The sequence below is a fragment of the Nycticebus coucang genome, chromosome X, assembly GCF_027406575.1.
Source record: "Nycticebus coucang isolate mNycCou1 chromosome X, mNycCou1.pri, whole genome shotgun sequence".
Classification (NCBI taxonomy): Eukaryota; Metazoa; Chordata; class Mammalia; order Primates; family Lorisidae; genus Nycticebus; species Nycticebus coucang.
In genome coordinates this window covers 144,221,205-144,243,631 of record NC_069804.1, presented here as the reverse complement: position 1 = coordinate 144,243,631, position 22,427 = coordinate 144,221,205, and the positions used below count along the sequence as shown (strand labels likewise).

At 44.2% G+C, this 22,427-nt stretch overlaps 1 protein-coding gene across 1 annotated transcript in view; it reads right to left on the bottom strand.

The window, feature by feature from the left end:
- SLC25A43 (solute carrier family 25 member 43) overlaps window positions 1-22,427 on the bottom strand; it is a 37,569-nt gene that overhangs the window by 6,928 nt on the left and 8,214 nt on the right. The window contains exon 3 of the mRNA XM_053580983.1: window positions 17,727-17,899. Within this exon, the coding sequence (XP_053436958.1) occupies window positions 17,727-17,899 (173 nt within the window). The remainder of the gene's footprint in view (window positions 1-17,726; window positions 17,900-22,427) is intronic.

Sequence of the window (22,427 nt, the reverse complement as noted above, 5' to 3'; positions counted from 1 at the left end):
GAAGTTACCTACGCCAAGTCTGGAGTTCAGGGGAAAGGTCAGGGCTAGAGACATAATTTGGGAGTCATCAGCACACAGATATTATTTAAAGTCAGGAGACTTGGTGAGATCACTTAAGTCTTGAGCCTGTAGATACTCCAACATTGAGAGGTTGGAGGAAAGTAGACCCAGCAAAGACTGAGGAGGAGGAGCCAGTGAAATAGGAGGAAAATCAGGAAGGTCTGATGTCCAGGAAGGCAAGTGAAGGCCATGTGTCAAGGAGGAGGGAGTAATGAGCTGCTGATGGCCAAGTAAGATGGGGACTGAGACCTGACCATTGGATTTGAGACACGAAGGTTACTGGTTACCCTAAGAAGTTGCTATTAAGTAATGAGGGCAAAGTCTGACTGGATAGGAATCAAGAGAGAATGGGAAGAGAATGACTGGAGATAGTGAATAGAGACAATGCTTTCAAAGAGGCTTCTTTCACAATTGTAATCATGTGTGTGTGTCTGTGTTTTGTTGTTGTTGTTCTTGAGACAGAGTTTCCAGCTGTTGCCCTGGGTAGAGTGTCATGGTGTCATAGCTCACAGCAACCTCCAACTTGGGCTCAAGCAGTCCTTTTGCCTCAGTTTTGCTATTTTATTTTACTTTACTTTATTTTTGAGACAAAATCTCACTATGCCGCCCTTGGTAGAGTGCTGTGGCATCACAGCTCACAGCAACCTCAAACTCTTGGGCTTAAGTGATTCTCTTGCCTCAACCTCCCAAGTAACTGGGACTACAGGTGCCCGCCATGATGCCTGGCTATTTTTTTGTTGCAGTTGTCATTGTTATTTAGCTGGCCCAGGTGGGGTTCAAACTCACCAGCCCCGTTGTATGTGGCTGGCACCCTAACTACTGAGCTACGAGTGCTGAGCCAGTTTTTCTGTTTTTAGTGGAGACGGGGGTCTCATTTTTCCTCAGACTGGTCTCAAACTTATGAGCTCAAGCAAATCCACCCACCTCGGCCTCCCAGAGTGCTAGAATTACAGGCATGAGCCACTGCGCCCGGCCTTCTAATCATGTCTGATTTACATGTCTCTTTTTCCCAGTGGGGCAAACACTCCGTGAGGACTGGGTCTAGTTAATTTCTATATATCTAGTGCCTTAACTAGCTGACACATGGCTGGTCCTCAAGGGATGGTTTGCTGGATGAATGCATAACATATTCAGTACAGGAATGGACTAGAATATTCATAAGCATTTTGACATAAGATTTTATGCACAAATTATAAAAGTGGTGTGTCAAGACCTACATAATGCCAAGAATATGGGGAAAGGGAGAGGAGGGAGGGGGGAGAATGGGTGAAGGGAGGGTAATTGGTGGGACCACACCTACGGTGCATTTTACAAGGGTACATGTGAAACTTACTAAATGTAGAATATAAATGTCTTAACACAATAACTAAGAAAATGCCATGAAGGCTATGTTAACCAGTGCGATGAAAATATGTCAAATTGTATATAAAACCAGCACGTTGTGCCCCATGACTGCATTAATGTACACAGCTATGATTTAATAATAAAAAAAGAGACCTACATAATGTCTGTAATCCTAGCACTCTGGAAGGCTGAGGTGGATGGATTGCTTGACAACAGGCGCTTAAGATCATTCTGAGCAAGAGTGAGGTCCAGAAGGCTGCTGGACCCATCTCTACTAAAATATAGAAAAAAAACTAGTGGGGCATAATGTCTTAGGCCTGTAGTCCCAGCTACTTGGGAGGCGGAGGTAAGAGTTTTATTCAAGCCCAAGAGTTTGAGATTGCTATCGGCTATGATGCCATAGCACTCTACTCTCTAGGGTGATAGAGTAAGACTCTGTCTTAAAAAAAAAAAAAATCCTACAGGATGTAATGTATAATCTTTTTAGATGCCAAACACAAAAATTCTTATTATTTAATTTCTCTCTTCACAACACATTGTGGATAGTTCTGCTTGAAGTCCCCACTTTGCTAATCACCAGCTCTGTGACTTTTCGCAAGTGCCTTCACCTTTTGTAGCCTTAATTTCCTCATCTGTAAAATGGGGTAATAACACCTACCTCCTAGAATTATTGTCAAGATTAAATGAGCTAATACAGGTAAAACCATCTGCCCAAATTTGCTGTTAGTCACAGGACCTGAATTCAAATCTTCCTTCTATACCAACCTGGACAACTATGCTGCAGCTGTCTCGTTCAGACCCACAGCTCCCAGGATGAGCACACTGGATTCTGCAACATGGCAGCACCTGTCACTCTGCCTCAGCCATGCCGTGTAGCTCCTTTAACTTTAGTTTCCTCACATGTCCAGTGAGGATACTGAAACTAAATGACCTTGAAGTCCCTTTCCAGATCCCATAATCCACACTGCTGACCCAACTCCATGTTCCTTCCTACCTCTAGGATTTCAAACCTGCCATTTCCTCTGCCTTGCTAAGTCTGTGTTATTGACCAGAACACACATCACTGCCTCAGGGAAGACCATTCAGATTTCCCCACTCATGGCACTTAACACAGTTTATAATGATTTAGCGTATAATTATTTCTTTGATGGGTACTCCCACCCGCAAGCGCTCCATTTCCCAGATGTAAACACTGTGATGGCAGCAATCACATTTGCTGTGTTTATTGTTTTAGCTCCAGAGCTCATCAATATGCCCAACACACAGCATAGGTGCTTAACACATATTGAAGGAAAGAAAAAAAATGAACTTGGCTGGGTGGGGTGGCTCATGCCTGTATCCCACAAAGTCTGGGATGCCAAGGTGGATGGATCGCTTGAGCTCAGGAATTTGAAATGAGCCTGAGCAAGAGACTCCGTCTCTAAAAAATAGCTGGGCATTCTGGTGGGGGCCTGTAGTCCCAGCTACTTGGGAGGCTTGAGCCCAAGAGTTAGAGGTTGCTGTGAGCTATGACATTACAGCACTCTACTGAGGGTGACAGATAGAGTTCTTAACTCTTGTGAAAGCACTTTTGCACATGCATGGTTTTTCAAATAGGTATTTTTGTGAGAGGAAGAGTACTGGAAACTCCTATTTTGCCACTTTGCTGATAATCACTCTATTTTTTTTTTTTTTGAGACAGAGTCTCACTTTTTCACTCTTGATAGAGTGCCGTAGCATCACAGCTCACAGCAACCTCAAACTCTTGGGTTTAAGTGATTCTCTTGCCTCAGCCTCCCAAGTAGCTGGGACTATAGGTGCCCATAACACCTGGCTAGTTTTGCTACTTTTAGTAGAGATGGGGTCTTGCTTTGCTCAGGCTGGTCTTGAACTCCTGAGCTCAAGCAATCTACTGTCTTCAGCCTCCCAGAGTGCTAGAATTATAGGTGTGAGTCACTGCACTCAGCCACTGTGGTGGCTACCTTTAGAGTGTCACCTTGACTGTCAGTGAGATTGAGGAGGGAGTGGGAGGAAAGGATTTGGAAGATGACAGATTCCAAAAGGCTGCTGGACTTGAATACTGACCTGCTATTGTTTGCTCTCTTCCCCCACCATGAAGGCTTTCTGAACCTAAGTCATTTCTTGGGCCTGCTGCTAAGATGGGAGGCATTCACACCGAGGGGACCCAGGGGAGCTTGCAGACACGCCATGCCCAGGGGCAGATGCCTGCACTCACTTATAGGAACGTCATCTGGAAACTATCATCTTCCAATATACAGATGCGTGTCTGCACTGCTTGGACATGGCAGCCTCTCACAAAATGCCTGTTAAACTGACCAAGCAAAAGAATGACTCTCCCTCATATCCCTGCTCATCATTAGCTATAGAGATCGAGGGTCTATGGCGGCTGTGTGACCTTGGCTCATTTGTGTGTTTATGGTAATCATAGGAAACATAGAAACACACCTAAGCTGGCTTTTATAGCTCCAATTGGGCCTTCCATGCCATGCAGAGATTCTGAAGAAATGCTTCAAGGACAATAAACATGGCACCTTGGTGCTATTGAGGATATTTATTATGCACCTGGCTCTGAATCTGCGTTAACCTAATTCAGTCTTCTCTGCAGATACAAGAGGTAGGCACTATGTTTATCCCCATGTTTTACATTTGAGGGAGATGAGACTCACAGGGGTTATGTGGAGTATCCAAGTTCACACAGGAGTCAGGAGTGAGGCTGGGATTCAAAGGCCACAGTCTTACCCATTGAGCTAGTCTGTTCTTTACAGCCTTTAGAGGAACACAGCCATCAAAATAAATAAGGAATAGCTATGTAGAAAAAAGGAGGCAAAAGCTGGTGCTTTGTTTCCAGAGCTGTCTAGAAGCCAGGCGAGCAGTAAGCAAACTCGTGTCTTCTGACAGCACGCGCTTCCTATGAATGCTCATAGTGGCTGTGGGGTTGTCCTGATTGGTATCAGGACTTTTCTAGGACCTTCTTTCCCCTCTCCCCTATCTCTCCCTTCACTCTGACTCTGAAGGGGGCAGGAGGCAGGTAGGAGGGAGAATGAGAAGCTCCTATCTTAGATGCTGTTACTGTTTAGCTGGAGCTCAAAGAAGCCTACTTAGGGTGGCCACTTTGATATCCAGACCTTTCTCTTTTCCAAGGAATAAGCCAGTTCAGGTCTGAAGAAAAGGGCAGAGTGACTTTTAGGTTCAGTGAAATTAGGAAGGCTCCTCCCTTACTCCCTCTTTGCCTGCCCTCTAGGGACAGTTTTGCTGCCATGATCAACAACTGCCATCCCTAAAGTATCTAGGGCACGCTACACCTTCCGAAAAAACAAAGGGGAGAATGTTCCTTTCCCTTTGCTTTAATAATAATGATGCTCAAACAAGGCCATCTTGCCTAAGGGATATCCAGACATCTACTTGGATTAAAAAAGCATTTTTTTTTTCCTGACTGGCAAGGCAATGCTTCTCACTTAGGCAAAAGAAAGTCCGCAAAGGGGCCAGATCTAAAAGCAAGATGACAGCAGGGAGTTGAAAATGCAACAAACTAAAGGTAAGGTTCATTCTTTCCTACTTCCCTGAGAGCTCAGAACCCAGTGGTATTTACACTTTCAGGTGGGTCATTTGGTTCTGTTAGGAAAATAGAGCTCTACTCCTACTGAGGACAGATAAAGTAGGCAGAAAACCTGAAACTCTGACGATAACAGTTTACTCTCCCCTCCTGGGGCCTTGCTCCTGCTGCCCCCCAGGGCTGAGAGAGCTAGTGGTGGGGCTTTCCTCTGAGCAGCTGTAGTCAGTTCACGGCTGGCTAAAGCTCTATGGCTGCTAAGTGTCTATGCCTGTGGCTTGATGCTCTATTACAATTTGAGTCAAAGCTGCCAGCCTTCTGTTGCCAGGCTCCCAGGGACAGCGAGCCCCTGGACAGCCCAGTTTTCCAAAGATGGCCCCCATCCCCCCCGCCCTGAGTTAACCATTCCCTGGCCAAATCCAGGCTTATTATAGTCTGAATGTTGTGCTTTTACAAACTTTATCTGTTGAAATCCTGATCTCCAAGGTGATGGTTTTAGGACATATGGCCTTTGGAAGGTGATTAGGTCACAAGACAAAACCCTCATGAACAGGATTAGGGTTCTTACTAAAAAGACCTCCCCAAGGCTAGCTTACCCTTCCCATCCTGTGAGGTTACAGTGAGAAGGCACCATCTAAGAACCAGGAAGCGGGCCCTCACCAGATACAAAATCCGCCTTGATCTTGGACCTCCCAGCCTCCAGAACTGTGATAAAGAAATTTGTTGTTTATGACCCACCTAGTTTACAGTATTTTGTTATAGTAGCCTGAACAGATTAAGACAAGCCTCTGGGAATGATTCCCTTACTCTTGGTGGATAAAGGAAATGCCTGAGAAAGGAGAGACCTAGGTTCATGTCCCAGCCCCACCACTTACTAGCTATGTCACTATTGGGCAAGTGACTTACCCTCTGGGCCTTGTTTCCTCATTTATAAAATTGGAATAATAATAGTACTTATTTCATAGAGTCAATAAAGAGGATTAAATGGGATAAGAAACTGTGCATATTAAGTGGATAAACATGGTAGTTATTATTATTTTACTTGTTTTTGAGACAAAGTCTCAAGCTGTCACCCTGGGTAGAGTGCAGTGGCATCACAGCTCACAGCAACCTCTAACTCTTGGGCTTAAGTGATTCTCTTGCCTCAGCCTCCCAAGTAGCCGGGACTACAGGTGCCTGAGAGAATGCCTGGCTATTTTTTTTGTTGTTGTTGCAGTTGTCATTGTTGTTTTAGCTGGCCTGGGCTGGGTTTGAACCCACCAGCCTTGGTGTATGTGGCCGGCGCCCTACCCACTGAGCTATGGGTGTGACCTATTATTATTATTTTTTTTTATTTTTGCAGTTTTTGGCCAGGGCTGGGTTTGAACCCGCCACCTCCAGCGTATGGGGCCGGCACCCTACTCCTTTGAGCCACAGGTGCTGCCCTTATTATAATTTTTTCATCCCAGAGAAGGCTTTCCTAGCATCATCTTCCTTGACAAGGTTTATCCCCATCCTTATCCCTGACAAAAGTTTCCCCACCAAAGGAGAGCGCGGATTTATAAATATTCATTTAGATCTGGTCACATTTATGCAAAGCAACCAACCAACAGATACGGTTGACCTTTGAAGATCATGAGTTTGAATTGTGGTGGTCCACTTAATATGTGGATATTTTTCAACAAATGGAGTCAAAAAAAAAAAAAATGGAGTCAACTCTACATATGAGTGGGTTCTGTATCCACAACCACACTTGGGCTGTGAAACCCACAAAGATACAGGTTGGACTTTTTTTTTTCTGAGACAGAGTCTCACCCTATCGCCCTGGGTAGAGTGCCATGGCATCATCATAGCTCACAGTAACCGCAGTCTCTTGGGCTCAAGCAATCCTGTGGCCTCAGCTTCCTGAGTAGCTGGGATTACAGGTACCCACCGTAATGCCTGGCTATTTTTTCTGTTTTTTTTTTGAGACAGAGTCTCAAGCTGTCACCCTTGGTAGTATGTTGTGGTGTCACAGCTCACAGCAACCTCCAACTCCTGGGCTTAAGCGATTCTCTTGCCTCAGCCTCCCAAAAGCTGGGACTACAGGAACCCACCACAACGCCCGGCTATTTTTCGGTTGTAGTTATCATTGTTGTTTGGCGGGACCAGGCTGGATTTGAACCTGCCAGCTCTGGTGTATGTGGCTGGCACCCTAGCCACTTGAGCTATAGGCGCCAAGCCTATTTTTTCTATTTTTAGTAGAGATGGAGACTCGCTCTTGCTTAGGCTGGTCTGGAACTCCTGAGCTCAATCAATCTACCCTCCTTGGCCTCAGAGTGCGAGGATTACAAGTGTGAGCCACCACACCCAGCCATTCCTTTTGAATCCATAGGTTCTGTGGGGCTGACGGCAGGACTAAGCACGAGTGGATTTTGGCATCTTTTCAGGGCCCGGGGTTGTCCTGAACCAATACCCCGTGGATACTGAGGGACAACAGTGTAACTCTGACAATGCTATGATTTGTCAAGCACTTCCAGGAACCACACAAAGCACTGGGAAGCTGGAATGAAGGGGGGCTGTCAGTCAAACTGGTGTCAAGAGTTTTCCCCTGTCCTTTTAGCATATTTGCCTATCTCGATATGTTAACAGCTGTTTGCCCTCAGATGCAGGAAACTGCTAAGGTAGGAGATGGAAAATGGTGCATTCTCAGAGCAATGTGCAGAGGTGGTTTTAGACAGACAACAAACAAAGGTTTTCCTAGAGCAGCAGGCTGAGGAGGGGATAGTCTTGAGTGTTCTTACCTTCAGCTCAGGTAGGTACAACTACATGGATTTGGGGCTTGCTCAGTGGCAGCCAAGGTTCAATTTGGTACTCACAGATAGTGAAATCACCTAAGCTGGCTCTGAACGTCATCCATTTCTTTTAAACAAGTATCAGGTGCCTGCTCCATGAGGCTTTGTAACACGGGGATATACAAATCTGTAAGACATATTTCTTATATGCAGAGAATGTGCAATCTGGGCCAGGGAGGGACACAAAAAATTCTAATACAAGGAAGTACTGGCATGGGCCACAAGAGAGCTATAGCAAGAGTGAGTTATGGGCATTCAGGAGGGAGAGATCTTCTGCTTCGGGAGATTAGAGAAGACTTCAGGGGGTGGCTTTGATAGGAAAGAGACATCAGGGCAATGGGGTTGAGATGGAAAAAGGCAGGGTACAGAGAGAAATGCTATGGAGAAGAAACTGGCTGGATCAGGGGACACACACATACAGGCTAACACGTAAAGGGAGTTATTCACCCAGGAAATTCTTAGGACAAAATCACTGTGCCCTTGGAAGCAGGGGTGGTAGGACAGTGAAAACATGTTGTCAGCAATTATTGGCAGAACATATTGTTAGTTAACTCAGTTTTTCCTACAACAGAATCCTCTCCAAAGGTAGTCAGAATAGCACCCCCATTGTGGTTCTACAAAGGCAAAACATCTACCTTTATCCACCAAGATAGGATAACCATTTTGAGGGTGGGAAAAGGCAACTCATTTAGCAAACAAATGCAAGATAATGTGCTATAGTAGGTCAGAAGATCCAGCCATCACCGAGGCAAACCTCAGTTGAGCCTTTAGGAGATGGGGATAGATGTTCTAGGCAGAGGTGACTGTATGAACAGAAAGGCCTGGGCACTGGAACGTGAAATACACTTAGCCTTCAGGGCTCGGGAAAGGGGGCTAAGGAGATCCTTGTGATAGAATCAAAGGCTTAAATAGAGCAAAGGTTATAAAAGGGTGCATTTTGTTTAGCTCAGCCAGTAGTTAACAATTTTTATTTGCCAACTGTGGAAAAATTAGGAGATTTTACCCACAAATCTGGATTTTAGGCTCCCTTGAAAACTGGGTCTACATTTCTAAATGACATTCACCCTTTGGAAAAGAGCTTTGCCACTGACTCACTTTATTCCTTTCTGCTTTTTGTTTTTAGATGCTAATCACATTTTGTGAGCACAGTGAAGTTTAAGCTCTCCAGAATGCTTTAGAAAGCGATGATGGCTCAGAATGCATCCTCTGAGAGCTTATTCTTTATGGGGTGAGTGTGTGCTATCTGAGTTTTCCTACATTCTCTTTTTTGTGTTACTTCCAGGTTTCTGCAGGCATTTGATTTTGTAGCTCCTAATATAAAGGGCCTTTGTGCCACAAGGATGGCAAAATTGGAAAAGGAAACAACATGCCAGGCCAAGGGACTCAGCCTTTGTTCTCTAGGAGCAATCAAGGACGTAACTTACCCAGGCAGATCTCAAGAAAATTTGTCTGGCAGAAGCCCCTGGGCTGGGCTGGAGGGGAGTGAAATAAGCAATAACCCTAGAGACAAGCTGCCTGGGCTTCCATCCCAGCTCACTTACCGGATGGGTGAACTTACAGGCTACCGAACCTTTCAGTGACTCAGTTTCACATCTGTAACATACCCACCTCAGAGGGTTGTTGTATGGCTTAAATGAGGTAATGAACTTATTAGCACAGTGCCCAGTACATACTTAGTGTTCAACGTTTATGATCATTTTTACAGTTAATCCTGGAGACCAACTAGAGGATTATTGTTATAAGGTCCTAGATCAGGGTAGTGGGCAATGACAAAAAACAAAAAGAGCAGTGCCGGAGCGTTAGGAATGAAGCAGCAACTGGGCCTGAGGTTGACCGGGTGAAGGGGAAGGGGAAGGGGAAGGGAAGAGTCAAAGCCAAGTTCTGGATTTCCAGCAGGGTTATCCGGGGTAATGATGGTATCAAAATGGAAAATTCTGGGAAGTAAGCATTGGGGAAGGAGAAGTCAGTTTGATACATATTAAGTCAGTGGTGACAGTAAGGATGATTAGCTAAATGGCAATGTCTGGCAGGCTGTGAGAAATGTGGGACCAGAGCTCAGGAGAGAAGTCAGAGCTGAAGATACAGGTTTGAGTATGAGAAACCACAAGACAGGGAATGAATGAAGTGACTGTGTCTAATTCAGCAAAGGCAGCTTGAGGCATTAAGCATCGTGGTCAGACCTGACAGCTCTATTTGAGCAGTCTGGGGCTTCTGTTTATTCACCAACCATGTGTGTTCTGCTCAGTCATCTGTGCCACTTGGATACCACCTTTGTCCTTCATCTTATGTGATTTTAGTTCAAATGCTGACCTGGCCCAATCCTGCTTACCTTGTGGCTGTGATGGGGTCAAAGTCCACTGGGGTATAAAGCAACAGGCTGACACTTGGTTTTATATTTGATGAAATGGAGACACCTAATATGGGCAACAGGGGATGTTGTCAGGCAGAGTTGTGGGAGAACCAACCTTGTGCCCCAACTTATCCTTTCGGGAGCCCTACCAGGTTCCAAGGCTCCCACGTTCTCAGCTGCTCCCTGGATTTTCAGTGCAGTGTTCCCCAGCCTGTTTCCCTCTCTCTTCCACATGAACCTCTCTAGAGAAAATTGTTCTCTGGACTCCCTGATCCTTATTATGGGTTCAGAGATGAGTAAGATCAATTTAAGTCTGTCAATATTTTACCCCTCCTACTGGTTCTCTCAATACACTAAATTCTGCCAGTCTCTTCTGGGCCAGGCCCTGGGCCAGCTGTGGGAGATACAAAGACAAAAAGGCCAAGTTATCTCTGAATGAGCTTGAGCTGAAATGCACTGAAGTATGAAGGAGATTTCAGACAGGGTGGTCTTGGGGGGGGTCCATGAAAGCATATCAGGTTGGGGGTACCTCAGTCTATGTGTGCACAGGGCCAACCCACCTCCTCTTACCACCGGAAACAATTCTATCAAAACATGCACATGCATAATTTATTTACCTCTCCATACTCTAGCATGCCAGCCAGGCAAGAAAAAACAAAGGAATAAAATTGAGTGTAAGCATGGTGAAGGAAGGGCTCAGCTGGTTAAACAAGACTTCTGATTATTGTCATTAATGTTCCAAGAGTTCCAACCTGATATGCTATTAAACAGGCAGCGTGTGTGTGTGTGTGTGTAGAAAAGCATATTAAGAGAATAAGACATTCAGACAAAGGAGCTAGTCAGCGTGGGGACTGAGAAAAATCCCCTGCCCAGCTGGGTTACCCAACAGACATCTGCCATTGATTTGCTTCATAAGGGGTGGTGCAGTGGGGAAAGCCAATGGAATGCAAATGTTACCATTAAGTGTGCTCAGGTTAGAGCAGCCTGGTGGCCCTGCAAAGGGGCCTTGTTACATATTCTTCTGGCAAACCCCGCCTATTCCAGGGGAGGCCAACTGTTATTAAAGCTTTCTCTTCTTGGTGAATTTGGATTGTGTGCTTTGTAGGAAAAACAACAACAAAAATAACAACTTTAGGGTTAGCTTGTTGTTTCTAGGCCCTTTATCCTCCCAACTGAAGATGATTTCAAGCAGGGATTATGAAGTTGTTAACTAGACAGGGAACATTGAGCTTCACAGTTCTCAAGATACTCTCCATTTTCTGCAGCGACATCTAATGGCCACAAAAGGCAATGCCATGTTTGCATTTAAAAGTAGCCTGTGGTTCTGTCTTGGTGGTTAATTAAAAAAAAAAAATACAGTAGAACTTCTGTAAGTTGACCATCCAAGGGACTGTGATACATTTGTCAACATTCAGAGGTGGTCAACTTTAGGAGGTGGTCTATGCAGAGAGGTGGTCAACTATTGAGGTTCTACTGTATTTGGTAGACAAGGTATTAGAATGTTATTAACCCTTGCAAAATAACACTTTGACTGAAACTGTAAGAATTCACTTCCTATATCTCTGGATGACATTTATGTTGTTATTCAAAATTAGATGCTGATCATATTTTGTGAAAACAGCACAATTACCTCTTTTTTTTTTTTTGAGACACAGTCTCAAGCTGTTGCCCTGGGGAGAGTGCTGTGGCATCACAGCTCACAGCAACCTCCAACTCTTGGGCTTACATGATTCTCCTGCCTCTGCCTCCCAAGTAGCTGGGACTACAGGCACCCCACAACGCCTAGCTATTTTTTGGTTGCGGCTGTCGTTGTTTGGCAGGCCCGGGCTGAATTTGAACCCGCCAGCTCAGGTGTATGTGGCTAGCACCCTAGCCGCTTGAGCCACAGGCGCCAAGCCCCACAATTACCTCTTTTAAACAACCATCATGACTTCGCATTTATTTGAAAGTTTCTCTTGCAGCTCTATTATGCATTATCTAAAAGGTTCCTACACAAGGAAAAAGATCATCAGAATTACCCCCAAATATTCACATCTAGTATATCTTATTTTGGTTTACATAGTTTATTACTGTATTGTGGATAACACTGAATTATAAAGGGCAGCAGAAAGTACTGGAGAGATGCCTCTGGCAATGAGAGAAATTCTTAGTACCAGGATTTTAAAGAATGAAATAAAAGCCTCCTTCCTACTCCATCTTTCCACAGCTTTTTCCATTTTATAAAGAAGCTATCTTTTTTAGAAAGAGTGTCTTTATGAAGAAAACAGCTTTTCTAAGGGATGAACCATAGCACATTGCTGTTTGAGTATATCAAAAAGGTCAGACATTGCTAATTTCCTATGATTCAACCCAAAGAAAAGGCCTGAAAGTAGAGAGAGATACATGTGTCCCTAAATAAAAGACAGACTCATTTACATAACTTACTCCAAATTTATATATTTCATGTAATTCTGATCATAATCACAAAGTAATTCTAAAGTTCATCAAGAAAAACAAATGATTGAGAATAATTTCAAGGAAATGTTGAAAAAAAGAACAATGAGAAAGGATATGTCCCACCAGATATTAACAGGCATTCTAAGGCCATGGTCACTGAGATAGCATGGTATTGTGCAAGGACAGACTGACAGATCAGTCTAGAGCTAGAGTATTCAGCCCAGACACAGAGACCCTAGAATAAACATTTTAGTGTGTGGTGAAAGTCACAGCACAAAATGGGAAAAGAAAGATAATTCAAAACATGGTGCTTAAACAATTGGTAAGGGCGGCCCTGTGGCTCAAGGAGTAGGGCGCCGGTCCCATATGCCGGAGGTGGCAGGTTCAAACCTAGCCCCGGCCAAAAACCACAAAAAAAAAAAAAAAACAACCAATTGGTAAACTTTTTTTTTTTTTGCAGTTTTTGGCCAGGGCCGGGTTTGAACCCACCGCTTCTGGTATATGGGGCTGGCGCCCAACTCCTTGAGCCATAGGTGCCGCCCAAAGCTATAGCATTGCATTTTTTTTTGGCTGGGGCTGGGTTTGAACCCACCACCTCCAGCATATGGGACTGGCACCCTACTCCTTTGAGCCACAGGCGCTGCCCCTGGTAAACTTTTTTAAATGTTAGGTGATTGCTTCACATCATGCACCAGGTAAATTCTAAATGTGTTAAAGTGCTAGGTGTAGGAATCATAACCAAAATATATATATATATATATATATATCATATAAGTGAACAGTCATAGGATCATGGGATGGGGTAGGCCTTTTAAACAGAAAAGCAAAGTTAGAAACAAATGAAAAAATAAGGTCAGGCATGGTGGCTCATGCTTGTAATACCAGCACTTTGGGAGGCTAAGGCAAGAGGACTGCTTGAGGCTAGGAGTTCTTTAGACCAGTCTAGCAACATAGTGAGACGCCCCCTATCTCTAGAAAACATTACAAAAAATTGGCTGGGCATGGTAGCGCCTGTAAGCCCAGCTACTTGGGAGGCTGAGGCTGAGCTGGAAGGATTACCTGAGACTGGTTGCAATGAGCTATGATGGAGCCACTGTGCTCTAGCCTACGTGACAGAGTATTACCTTGTCTCAAAAAAAAAAAAAAAATATATATATATATATAACACATACATATATATGTATGTATATTTGGATAAAAATTTAAAAATACATATAAAAAATCAATTACAGATAAATAGCATTAAAAGTCAAATGTCAAACTAGGAAAAATATATATGCAATGTACAACAAAGGGTTAATATGTAAAGACTTCTTACCAATCACTGTAAAAAGCTGAATGTTCTAGGAAAATAGTGAAAAGACATAAATAGAAAATTTACAAAGAAATACAAAGGGCTAATTGATATATGAAAAATGTCCAGGCTGGGCATGGTAGCTCATGCCTGTAATACTAATACTCTAGGAGGCCAAGGTAGGAGGATCACTTGATCTCAGGAGTTCAAGACCAGCTGGAACAAGGAGACCCTGCTTCTATTAAAAATAGAAAAATTAGCCAGGCATTGTTAATCCCAGGCACTCAGGAGTTTGGAGAATTGCTTGAACCCTGGAGTTTGAGGTTGCTGTAAACTAGGCTGATGCCACAGTACTCTAGCCTGAGCAAGACTATCTAAAAAAAAAAAAAAGAAAGAAAAATGTCCAGTTTTGCTTCTAATCAATAAAATGCAAATCAAAGCAATATACCATTTTTCAGCTATCAGGTCCATAATGATTTAAAAAGTGACAATAATTAATGTTGATGAGAGTTTAGAAGACGAAGCACTCTTCCTTAGTGCTGATGCAAGTGTACACTTAACCTTTCCTGAATGCAAATTTCATTAACAGCCTTAGAATTTTTCACACCTTGTAACTTCTAAGTCAATTTCTAGGAATATAGGGTAGTCTAAGGGTAGCATCACAGATGTGAAAACATACAAGTGTTTTCATTACAGTACTCAAGAAATAGAAATATCCTAAATACTAAAAAAAAGATATTTCTTACAATTCCATATAGTGGAATATTATTTGATAATTAAATACGTAATTGTCTGCAGCAATATTCATTACATAATAAATGAAAAAGCAGGATATTAACTTTTACACAAAGTGTAAACAGAACACAATTTTGTAAACTAAAATAATCTTACATAGATATGCTTATATGTGTTTATATTACATATACATACATACTCCCATGAACATACATAGAAAAAACTATTAATCTTCAAAATCCATGGGTATTGGGCCTATGGGTAATTTATTAGGGTCTTTTGTACTTTTTTTGTATCTCTCAAATTTTCTACGACCTATTTGTGTTTTTAAAATATTTTTAAATTTATTTTTATTTTTATTTTTGCAGTTTTTTGGCCGGGGCTGGGTTTGAACCTGCCACCTCTGGCATATGGGGCTGGTGCCCTACTCCTTTGAGCCACAGGCGCCGCCCAATTTTTATTTTTTATTATTTTTTTGAAACAAGAGTCTTACTTTTTTTTTTTTTTGAGACAGAGTCTCACTATGTTGCCCTCACAGTAGAGTGCTGTAGCATCACAGCTCACAGCAACCTCCAACTCTTGGGCTTAAGTGATTCTCTTGCCTCAGCCTTCCAAGTAGCTGGGACTATAGGTGCCCACCACAACGCCTGGCTATTTTTTGTTGCAGTTGTCATTGTTGTTTTAGCAGTCCCAGGCCAAGCTCGAACCTGTCAGCCTAGGTGTATGTGGCTGGTGCCGTAACCACTGTGCTATGGGCACCAAGCCAAGAATCATACTTTTTTTTTTACCGTTGGTAGAGTACCATGGCGTTATAGCTCCCAGCAACCTCAAACACTTGGGTTCAAGTGAGTCTCTTGCCTCAGTCTCCTGAGCAGCTGGGACTACAGGTGCCCGCCACAAAACCAGGCTATTTTTTAGAGATGGGGTCTCGCTCTTGCTAGGCTGGTCTCGAACCTATGAGCTCAGGCAATCCATCTGCTTTGGCCTCCCAGAGTGCTAGGATTACAGGCTAGCAGCCACCGTGCCCAGCCCAACCTACTTGTATTACTTTTTTTTTGATAAATATAACGAAACAGAGGATTAGGTTACATTGTTTGCATTTGTGAGGTAGAGTCTAAGTTGTAGTTGAGCCCCTTCCCCAGGAGGTGTGCCTAATACCCTTATGTTGTGCCTCTTAGGTGAGAGTACCCCAATCCTCTTCCCTCCTCTCCTCCTCTCTCCTGTCTCCCTCTTCCCTCCTCCCTTTCGCCCCCCCACCACCACTTGAATTTAATTGTGTTTTTCTCTTGCGTGGGCATGTATTTGCTCATCTACTGGTTTCGTATTAGTATTCGGTATACTGGATATGTGCTTTTCCATTCTCGTGATACTTCACTAAGTAGAATGCTCTTAAACTATATCCCGGTTAATACAATAGATGTAAAGTCTCTATCATTTTTATGACTGAATAGTATTCCATGGTATACATGTACCACAGCTTGTTAATCTATTCATGGGTTGATGGGCACTTGGGTTGATTTCTCAACTTGGCGATTGTGAATTTATTATTATTTATCTTTTTATTTTTTTAATTAATTATTTTTCATTAAATCATAACTTTGTACATTGATGCATTGATGGGGGTCGATTGAGAATTTAGCTGCCGTAACATTCCAGTGGAAATGTCCTTATGGTAAATGTGCATCACTTTTTTACTGTGGTCAAACATGAATAACATAAAATGAACCATTTTTAAGTATATGCACATAATTTTTAAAATTAGAAATAGTGTTTTTACAAATAAGCATGTGCTAAGCAGGCTTTAAAACTCACACGTACACTATCATGACAACAGGATAATTCTTTATCTGTTTGGACAAGGACAGGAAAGGAACACAAGCCAGACAAATGAAAAGTTTCATGGGCTGGAGTGGCCAAGTTGAAGGTGGTTGCTGGTATGTGCTTGGTCTGAAGCAGCTTTGATAAGTACCTTCAGGCTTTTTAGTGCTGAGGGAACAGCCCAGAATACCATGAGGGGAAGAGGCATCGAGAAAGCAGAGACACAAGTAGTCACAGGAAAAACAGACTCGGCTGGGCCTTATTACTTAAAAATGGATTCACCTGACCCCAAATTCACTTCCATACAGCTTTTCAGGAATATCTTGCTTGTATATGAAGAATACCAGTGGCATCTTGCTTGTATAAATCTGGTTTGTCCTAAAGAGGCCAGGGAGGCAGGCAAGTCGAAGAAAGTGGAATTTTAAGGGCATGAGCAGGGTTAAGGGAAGAAGCAAAGCCTCAGGTCTGGTCAGATTCTGAACAGATGTGGCTGTAACCCTCAACCTTATTTGAACCAGTCTAATTTGTCTTTCATCAAAATTGGCTAATGCCAGGATAAGCCAATTACTTATCCTGGAACCTCTGATACCAGACTTTTGCCTCTGTGGTCTGGGGAAAAAAATGTGAGCTATCCCAGGTAACAACTAGGAAAGTACATGGTTAATTCCACTAAGACACAGCCCCATTTCATTAAAAAAAAGTTCAAATTCAAATTGTTAAATTTTTGTAGGGACAGGGTATAGCTAAGCTGCCCAGGCTGGTCTTGAACTCTGAGCTCATGCAATCCTCCTGCCTCAGCTTCCCAAGTAGCTTGGGACCATAGGTAGGAGCCACTGCACCCATCCGCCCCATTTTAAATGCAGCTCCTTCTTCAGTGAGGGTGTCAGGGACTACTGGACCCTTGTTAGCTACAGCTTACAGGAGTCCTATCTGGTCTGTTTCAGTGAGGTAAGGTGCAGTGAGGAGAGCAAGAGTGCTGTGAAGTCCTGCTGTGGAAGCAGCTAGGAGAGGGGGAGTGAGCTCTACATTCTATCCCTGCTGGTCTTGGAGGAAGGAGAGCCACCTGTGATATGGGCAGGAAGACAGGAGAGAAAAGGGCACTTCATCCGGAGGCCTCAGAAGAGACTAACACAGAGGATGAAGATGAGGGGACAGCTGGAGCTTGAGCCAACAGCTCTGAGGTTAGCAGCAGACATAGGGGTCTGCACAGTATTAGATGAACAGTCACAAGCTCCTTGGAAGCCTGGAGCCTTGGGGTCAGAGTTCTTTGCTGCTGTTAGCCACCCACAAACACTTCAAGGTATCCCCTCCCCCTTACCTCCTCACCTGCATCTTTCTCTTCACGGTGTCAAAGGGAAAGGAGAGAGTCTGGGTCACTGTAGCAGCCAGGCAGACATTGGCAAAGTTCTGCAGGGGAGAGAATCGATCTCGGGGTCCGTTCCAGATTTTCTCCAGGTTCATGTAAACAAGAAGGGAGCCAGCAGAGAATGGGAGAGCACCTGCAAAACACCAGGAAGAGGCTGCTGATGTCTCAGGGAAATGCTGGCTGAGAACATGCATGCGTGTGGGCAGAGTAAACAGGAGGGGCTCTGGGTTTGTTAAACTCACCCCAACCCCAGAAGCACGAGGGAGATTTCTCGGGCCATGATAATGTGGTATATTTTGGTAGGGGTTGTGTCATTTGTCCAAATGTGTCAAATAGTTCACTGCAGGTTTGTCCCCTTTACTATGTATAAACTGCACTTAAAAAGAACTATAAATAAATATTGAACTCTAGTTAATGACACACTTTGAAGGGCTTAGGCATAAAGTGTACTGATGTTCACAACTTACAACAAAATCATCAGAAAAATAGGGACTGGTGGCTTGGCACCTGTAACTCAGCAGCTAGGGCAACAGCCACATACACGGGAGCTGGCGGGTTTGAACCAGCCTGGGCCTGCTAAACAACAATGACAACTACAACCAAAAAAAAAAAAAAAAAAAAAAGCGAGTGTTGTGGTGGGGGCCTGTAGTCCCAGCTACTTGGGAGGCTGAGGCAAGAGAATCGCTTATGCCTCGCTTAGTTTGAGGTTGCTGTGAGCTGTGACACCACAGCACTTGACCGAGGGCAATGTGGTGAGACTCTGTCTCAAAAAAAAAAAAAATACGGACTGATGAATAGCTAGGGAGATGGATAGATATGTGATGAAGCAAAATGTTAACTGTAGCATCTAGATGGTGGATATATGGGTGTTTATTCTACATTTCTTTTTTTATTGAGACAGAGTCTCACTCTGTCACCCTGGGTAGAGTGCCATGGCATCATAGCTCACAGCAACCTCATACTCTTAGGCTCAAGTGATCCTCCTGCCTCGGTAGCTAGGACTACAGACATGCAACATGCCCGGCTAATTTTTCCATGTTTGGTAGAGATGGGGTCTTGCTCTTGCTCAGATTGGTCTCAAACTCCTGAGCTCAAGCTATCGACATGCCTTGGCCTTCCAGAGTGCTGGGATTATAGGCATGAGCCACCATGCCTGGCTATTCTATATTTCTTTAAACTTTTCTGAGTTATTTGAAATTTTCAAAAAATAAAATATGGAAAACAATCACTCCCATAAATCAAATTTGTTAGTGGGTGGCACCTGCTCAAGTTTTAAAGTCTAGGAGGAACTGATGTCCAGCTGAGAAGTAAACTGTGAAAACTGGAAAGTCAGAGACTCTCGGTGGTGAGGGAAGTTACCTGCCTTCACCTTTTGGAATGATGCGGTCGTATTGGGTCCCCATGGGCATCCTACACTGTGTGGCATCCTTGTTTTTCTAGGAATTAAGATGGTGGGCAAGCACTACAGAAGGTGACACTTTCACGAACTTCCAGAAACTGTGAGAGGCATCTTCAGTTTACAGTGGGTCTAAATTTCTCCCTCAAAATGAAATTTAAAAGAGGAGATAACAAGTAGGTTTGCTTATCTTTAGAAAAAATGTAGTATTTATTTAATAAACATATATTTAAAATGACTCACCAACACCCCAATTACCTTCATTCACAGAACACTTGGGGAGCTTAGGCTCCGTGCTGAACCCTATGCCAGGTGCTAGGAATATAAAGAAGTATCTCCAAAGACTTCTTGGAGATGCTCACCATTTGGGTGAGGAGACAGCCTGGAAAAGCTAAATATAGCACCCCTGATATATGCCACGACAGGGTGCACAAGGATCCGAGGAATTCTTTTTTTTTTTTTTAATTGTTTGGGATTCATTGAGGGTACAAAAAATTAGGTTACATGGACTGTATTTTTCAGATAAAAGTCCCTCTTAAAGGGCCAAGCACAGTGGCTCATGCCTGTAGTCCTAGCACTCAGGAAGGCCGAGGAGGGTGGACTAGCCTGAGCTCACAAGTTCCAGACCAGCATAAGCCAGAGTGAGACCTTGTCCCCAAAAATAGCTGGGCACTGTGGCAGGTGCCTGTAGTCCCAACTACTTGGGAGGCTGAGGCAAGAGGATCACTTAAGTCCAAGAGTTTGAGGTTGCTGTGAGTTGTGACGTCACGGCACTCTACTGAGAGGGAACAGCATGTGCAAAGGGAGTGGTATTCCCAGGAAATACAAGCTTTTCTGTATGGCTGGGGCATGGCTGCACGTCGAGGGATGGTAGGAGATGAGGTAGGACAGACTGGTAGGGACCAGGTCTGAAGGAGCTAGAATGTCATAAGGAATTCGGGCTTTCCCCTGCAGCCCAGGAAGTCACTGAAGGCTTTTAAGGAGGGTAGTGAAATGAAGGTGGTAAAACAATCAAATTGTAAGTGGAGAGAGATCACCTCAGCCCGGCAGCAGCACACAGGGCAGACCAGGAGTGACCCAAGACTGGGAGCAGGGAGGAACCTGAGTCTGCAGGAAAGATGACAATGGCATGAGCTAGGCCTGAGAGTGAGATGTCAAACTGGCAGGACGTGGTGACTGAGGTGGGAATGGAGTGAGGAGTAGGGCCTGAAGTGATTCCTGGTTTGTTTCTGGCTTGGGCCACTAGGGGAAAGGAAGGTGGTCTCACTTGTTAGGGGACACAGGAGGAAGAACTGATTTGAGACTAATGAGGACATCAAAGTTAGTCTTTTTTTTTTTTTTTTTTTGGTGTAGTTGTCATTGTTGTTTGGCAGGCCCGGGCTGGGTTTGAACCTACCAGTTCTGGTGTATATAGCTGGTGCCCTAGCCACTGAGCTACAGGCGCTGAGCCTTTTTTTCTTGTGTGTGTGTGTGTGTGAGACACAGTCTCACTATGTCACCCGTGGTGGAGTGCTGTGGTGTCACAGCTCAGAGCAACCTCAAACTCCTGGGCTCAAGCAATTCTCTTGCCTCTGCCTCCCAAGTAGCTTGGGACTAGAGGCATCTGCCACGCTGCCCGGCTATTTTGTTGTTGTTGTTGTAGTTGTCATTGTTGGTTTTTTTTTGTTTTTTTTTTTTTTTTTTGTAGAGACAGAGTCTCACTTTATGGCCCTCGGTAGAGTGCCGTGGCCTCGCACAGCTCACAGCAACCTCCAACTCCTGGGCTTAAGCGATTCTCTTGCCTCAGCCTCCCGAGTAGCTGGGACTACAGGCGCCTGCCACAACACCCGGCTATTTTTTGGTTGCAGTTTGGCTGGGGCCGGGTTTGAACCCGCCACCCTCGGTATATGGGGCCGGCGCCTTACGGACTGAGCCATAGGAGCCGCCCATTGTCATTGTTGTTTAGCAGGGCCGGGGCGTGTTCGAACCCACCAGCTCCTGTATGTGGCCGGCACCTTAACCATTGAGCTACGAGCGCCGAGCCCATCAAGGTTAGTTTTGAATTTGATGCACCCAGGGAGCATCGAGGTGAAGGTGTCCAACAGTAGGTGCTCATATTGCTGTTGGAAAGTGGTATAAACAAGTGGCTAAAAGAGGGCTCTAGAGTCATATTGCTAGGTTCTTCCATTTTCTATCTATGTGACCTTGGGAAAGTCACTAAGCTTCCTTAAGCATCTATTTCTTCATCTATAAAATGAGGCCTGAATGAGAAACTACATAGAAACCATTCAGCAAGCTCAGCGCCTGTAGCTCAGCAGCTAGGGCGCTGGCCACATACACTGGGGCTGTCAGGTTCAAACCCGGCCCAGGGCCTGCCAAACAACTACAACAAAAAAATAGCCAGGCATTGTGGCTGGCACCTGTAGTCCCAGCAACTCAGGAAGCTGAGGCAAGAGAATTGCTTAAGCTCAAGAGTTTGAAGTTGCTGTGAGCTGTGATGCCATGGCCCTCTACCAAGGGAGACATAGTGAGACTCTGTCTCAAAAAAAGCCAAAAAACAAAAAACATTTAGCATAGTACCTGGCACACAATAAGCATCCCCCAAAATGTTAGTCATTGTTATTAAACAGAGATTTGGAGTCACAGAGTATATATTTTCCCCATTTATTTTGGAATCCATCTCATATATCATTCCATCCATAAACAATTTAGTGCCTTTCTCTAAAAGCTGGCATTCTTTTCTTCCTTTCTTTCTCTTGAGATAGGGTCTTGTTTGGCTGTCCAGGGTGGAGTGTCATGGTGTAATCAGAGCTCACTGCAGCCTCGAACTCCAGGGCTCAAGCGATCCTCCAGCCTCAGCCTCCCAAGTAGCTGGGACTATAGGTGCATGGTACCATGCCCGGGTAATTAAAAGGTTTTTTTTTTTTGGTAGAGATGGGGTCTTACTATGTTACCCAAGCTGGTCTTGTACTCCTAGGCTCAAGTGATCCTCCCACCTCAGCCTCTCAGAGTGCTAGGATTACAGAGACAAGCTACTGTGTCCAGCCCCTAGAGTGTAAATGAGGCCACCTAGGGGAGGTATGGAGTAAGAAGCAAGTTGAAGTGAAAGGTAAAAAGAAAGTCAAGTAGTGGTCCAGGGCTGGGGGTAGCAATATGTAGGGACTGGCAATGTCAGATGATCCAGATGAGCCAGGAAAGTCAGATAAGAGAGATCTGTCAGAGTGATGGGAAGATACCTAGAACTTGGTAGGGTCCTAGAAGCCCAGTTTCCAGAAGACTGGGTGAT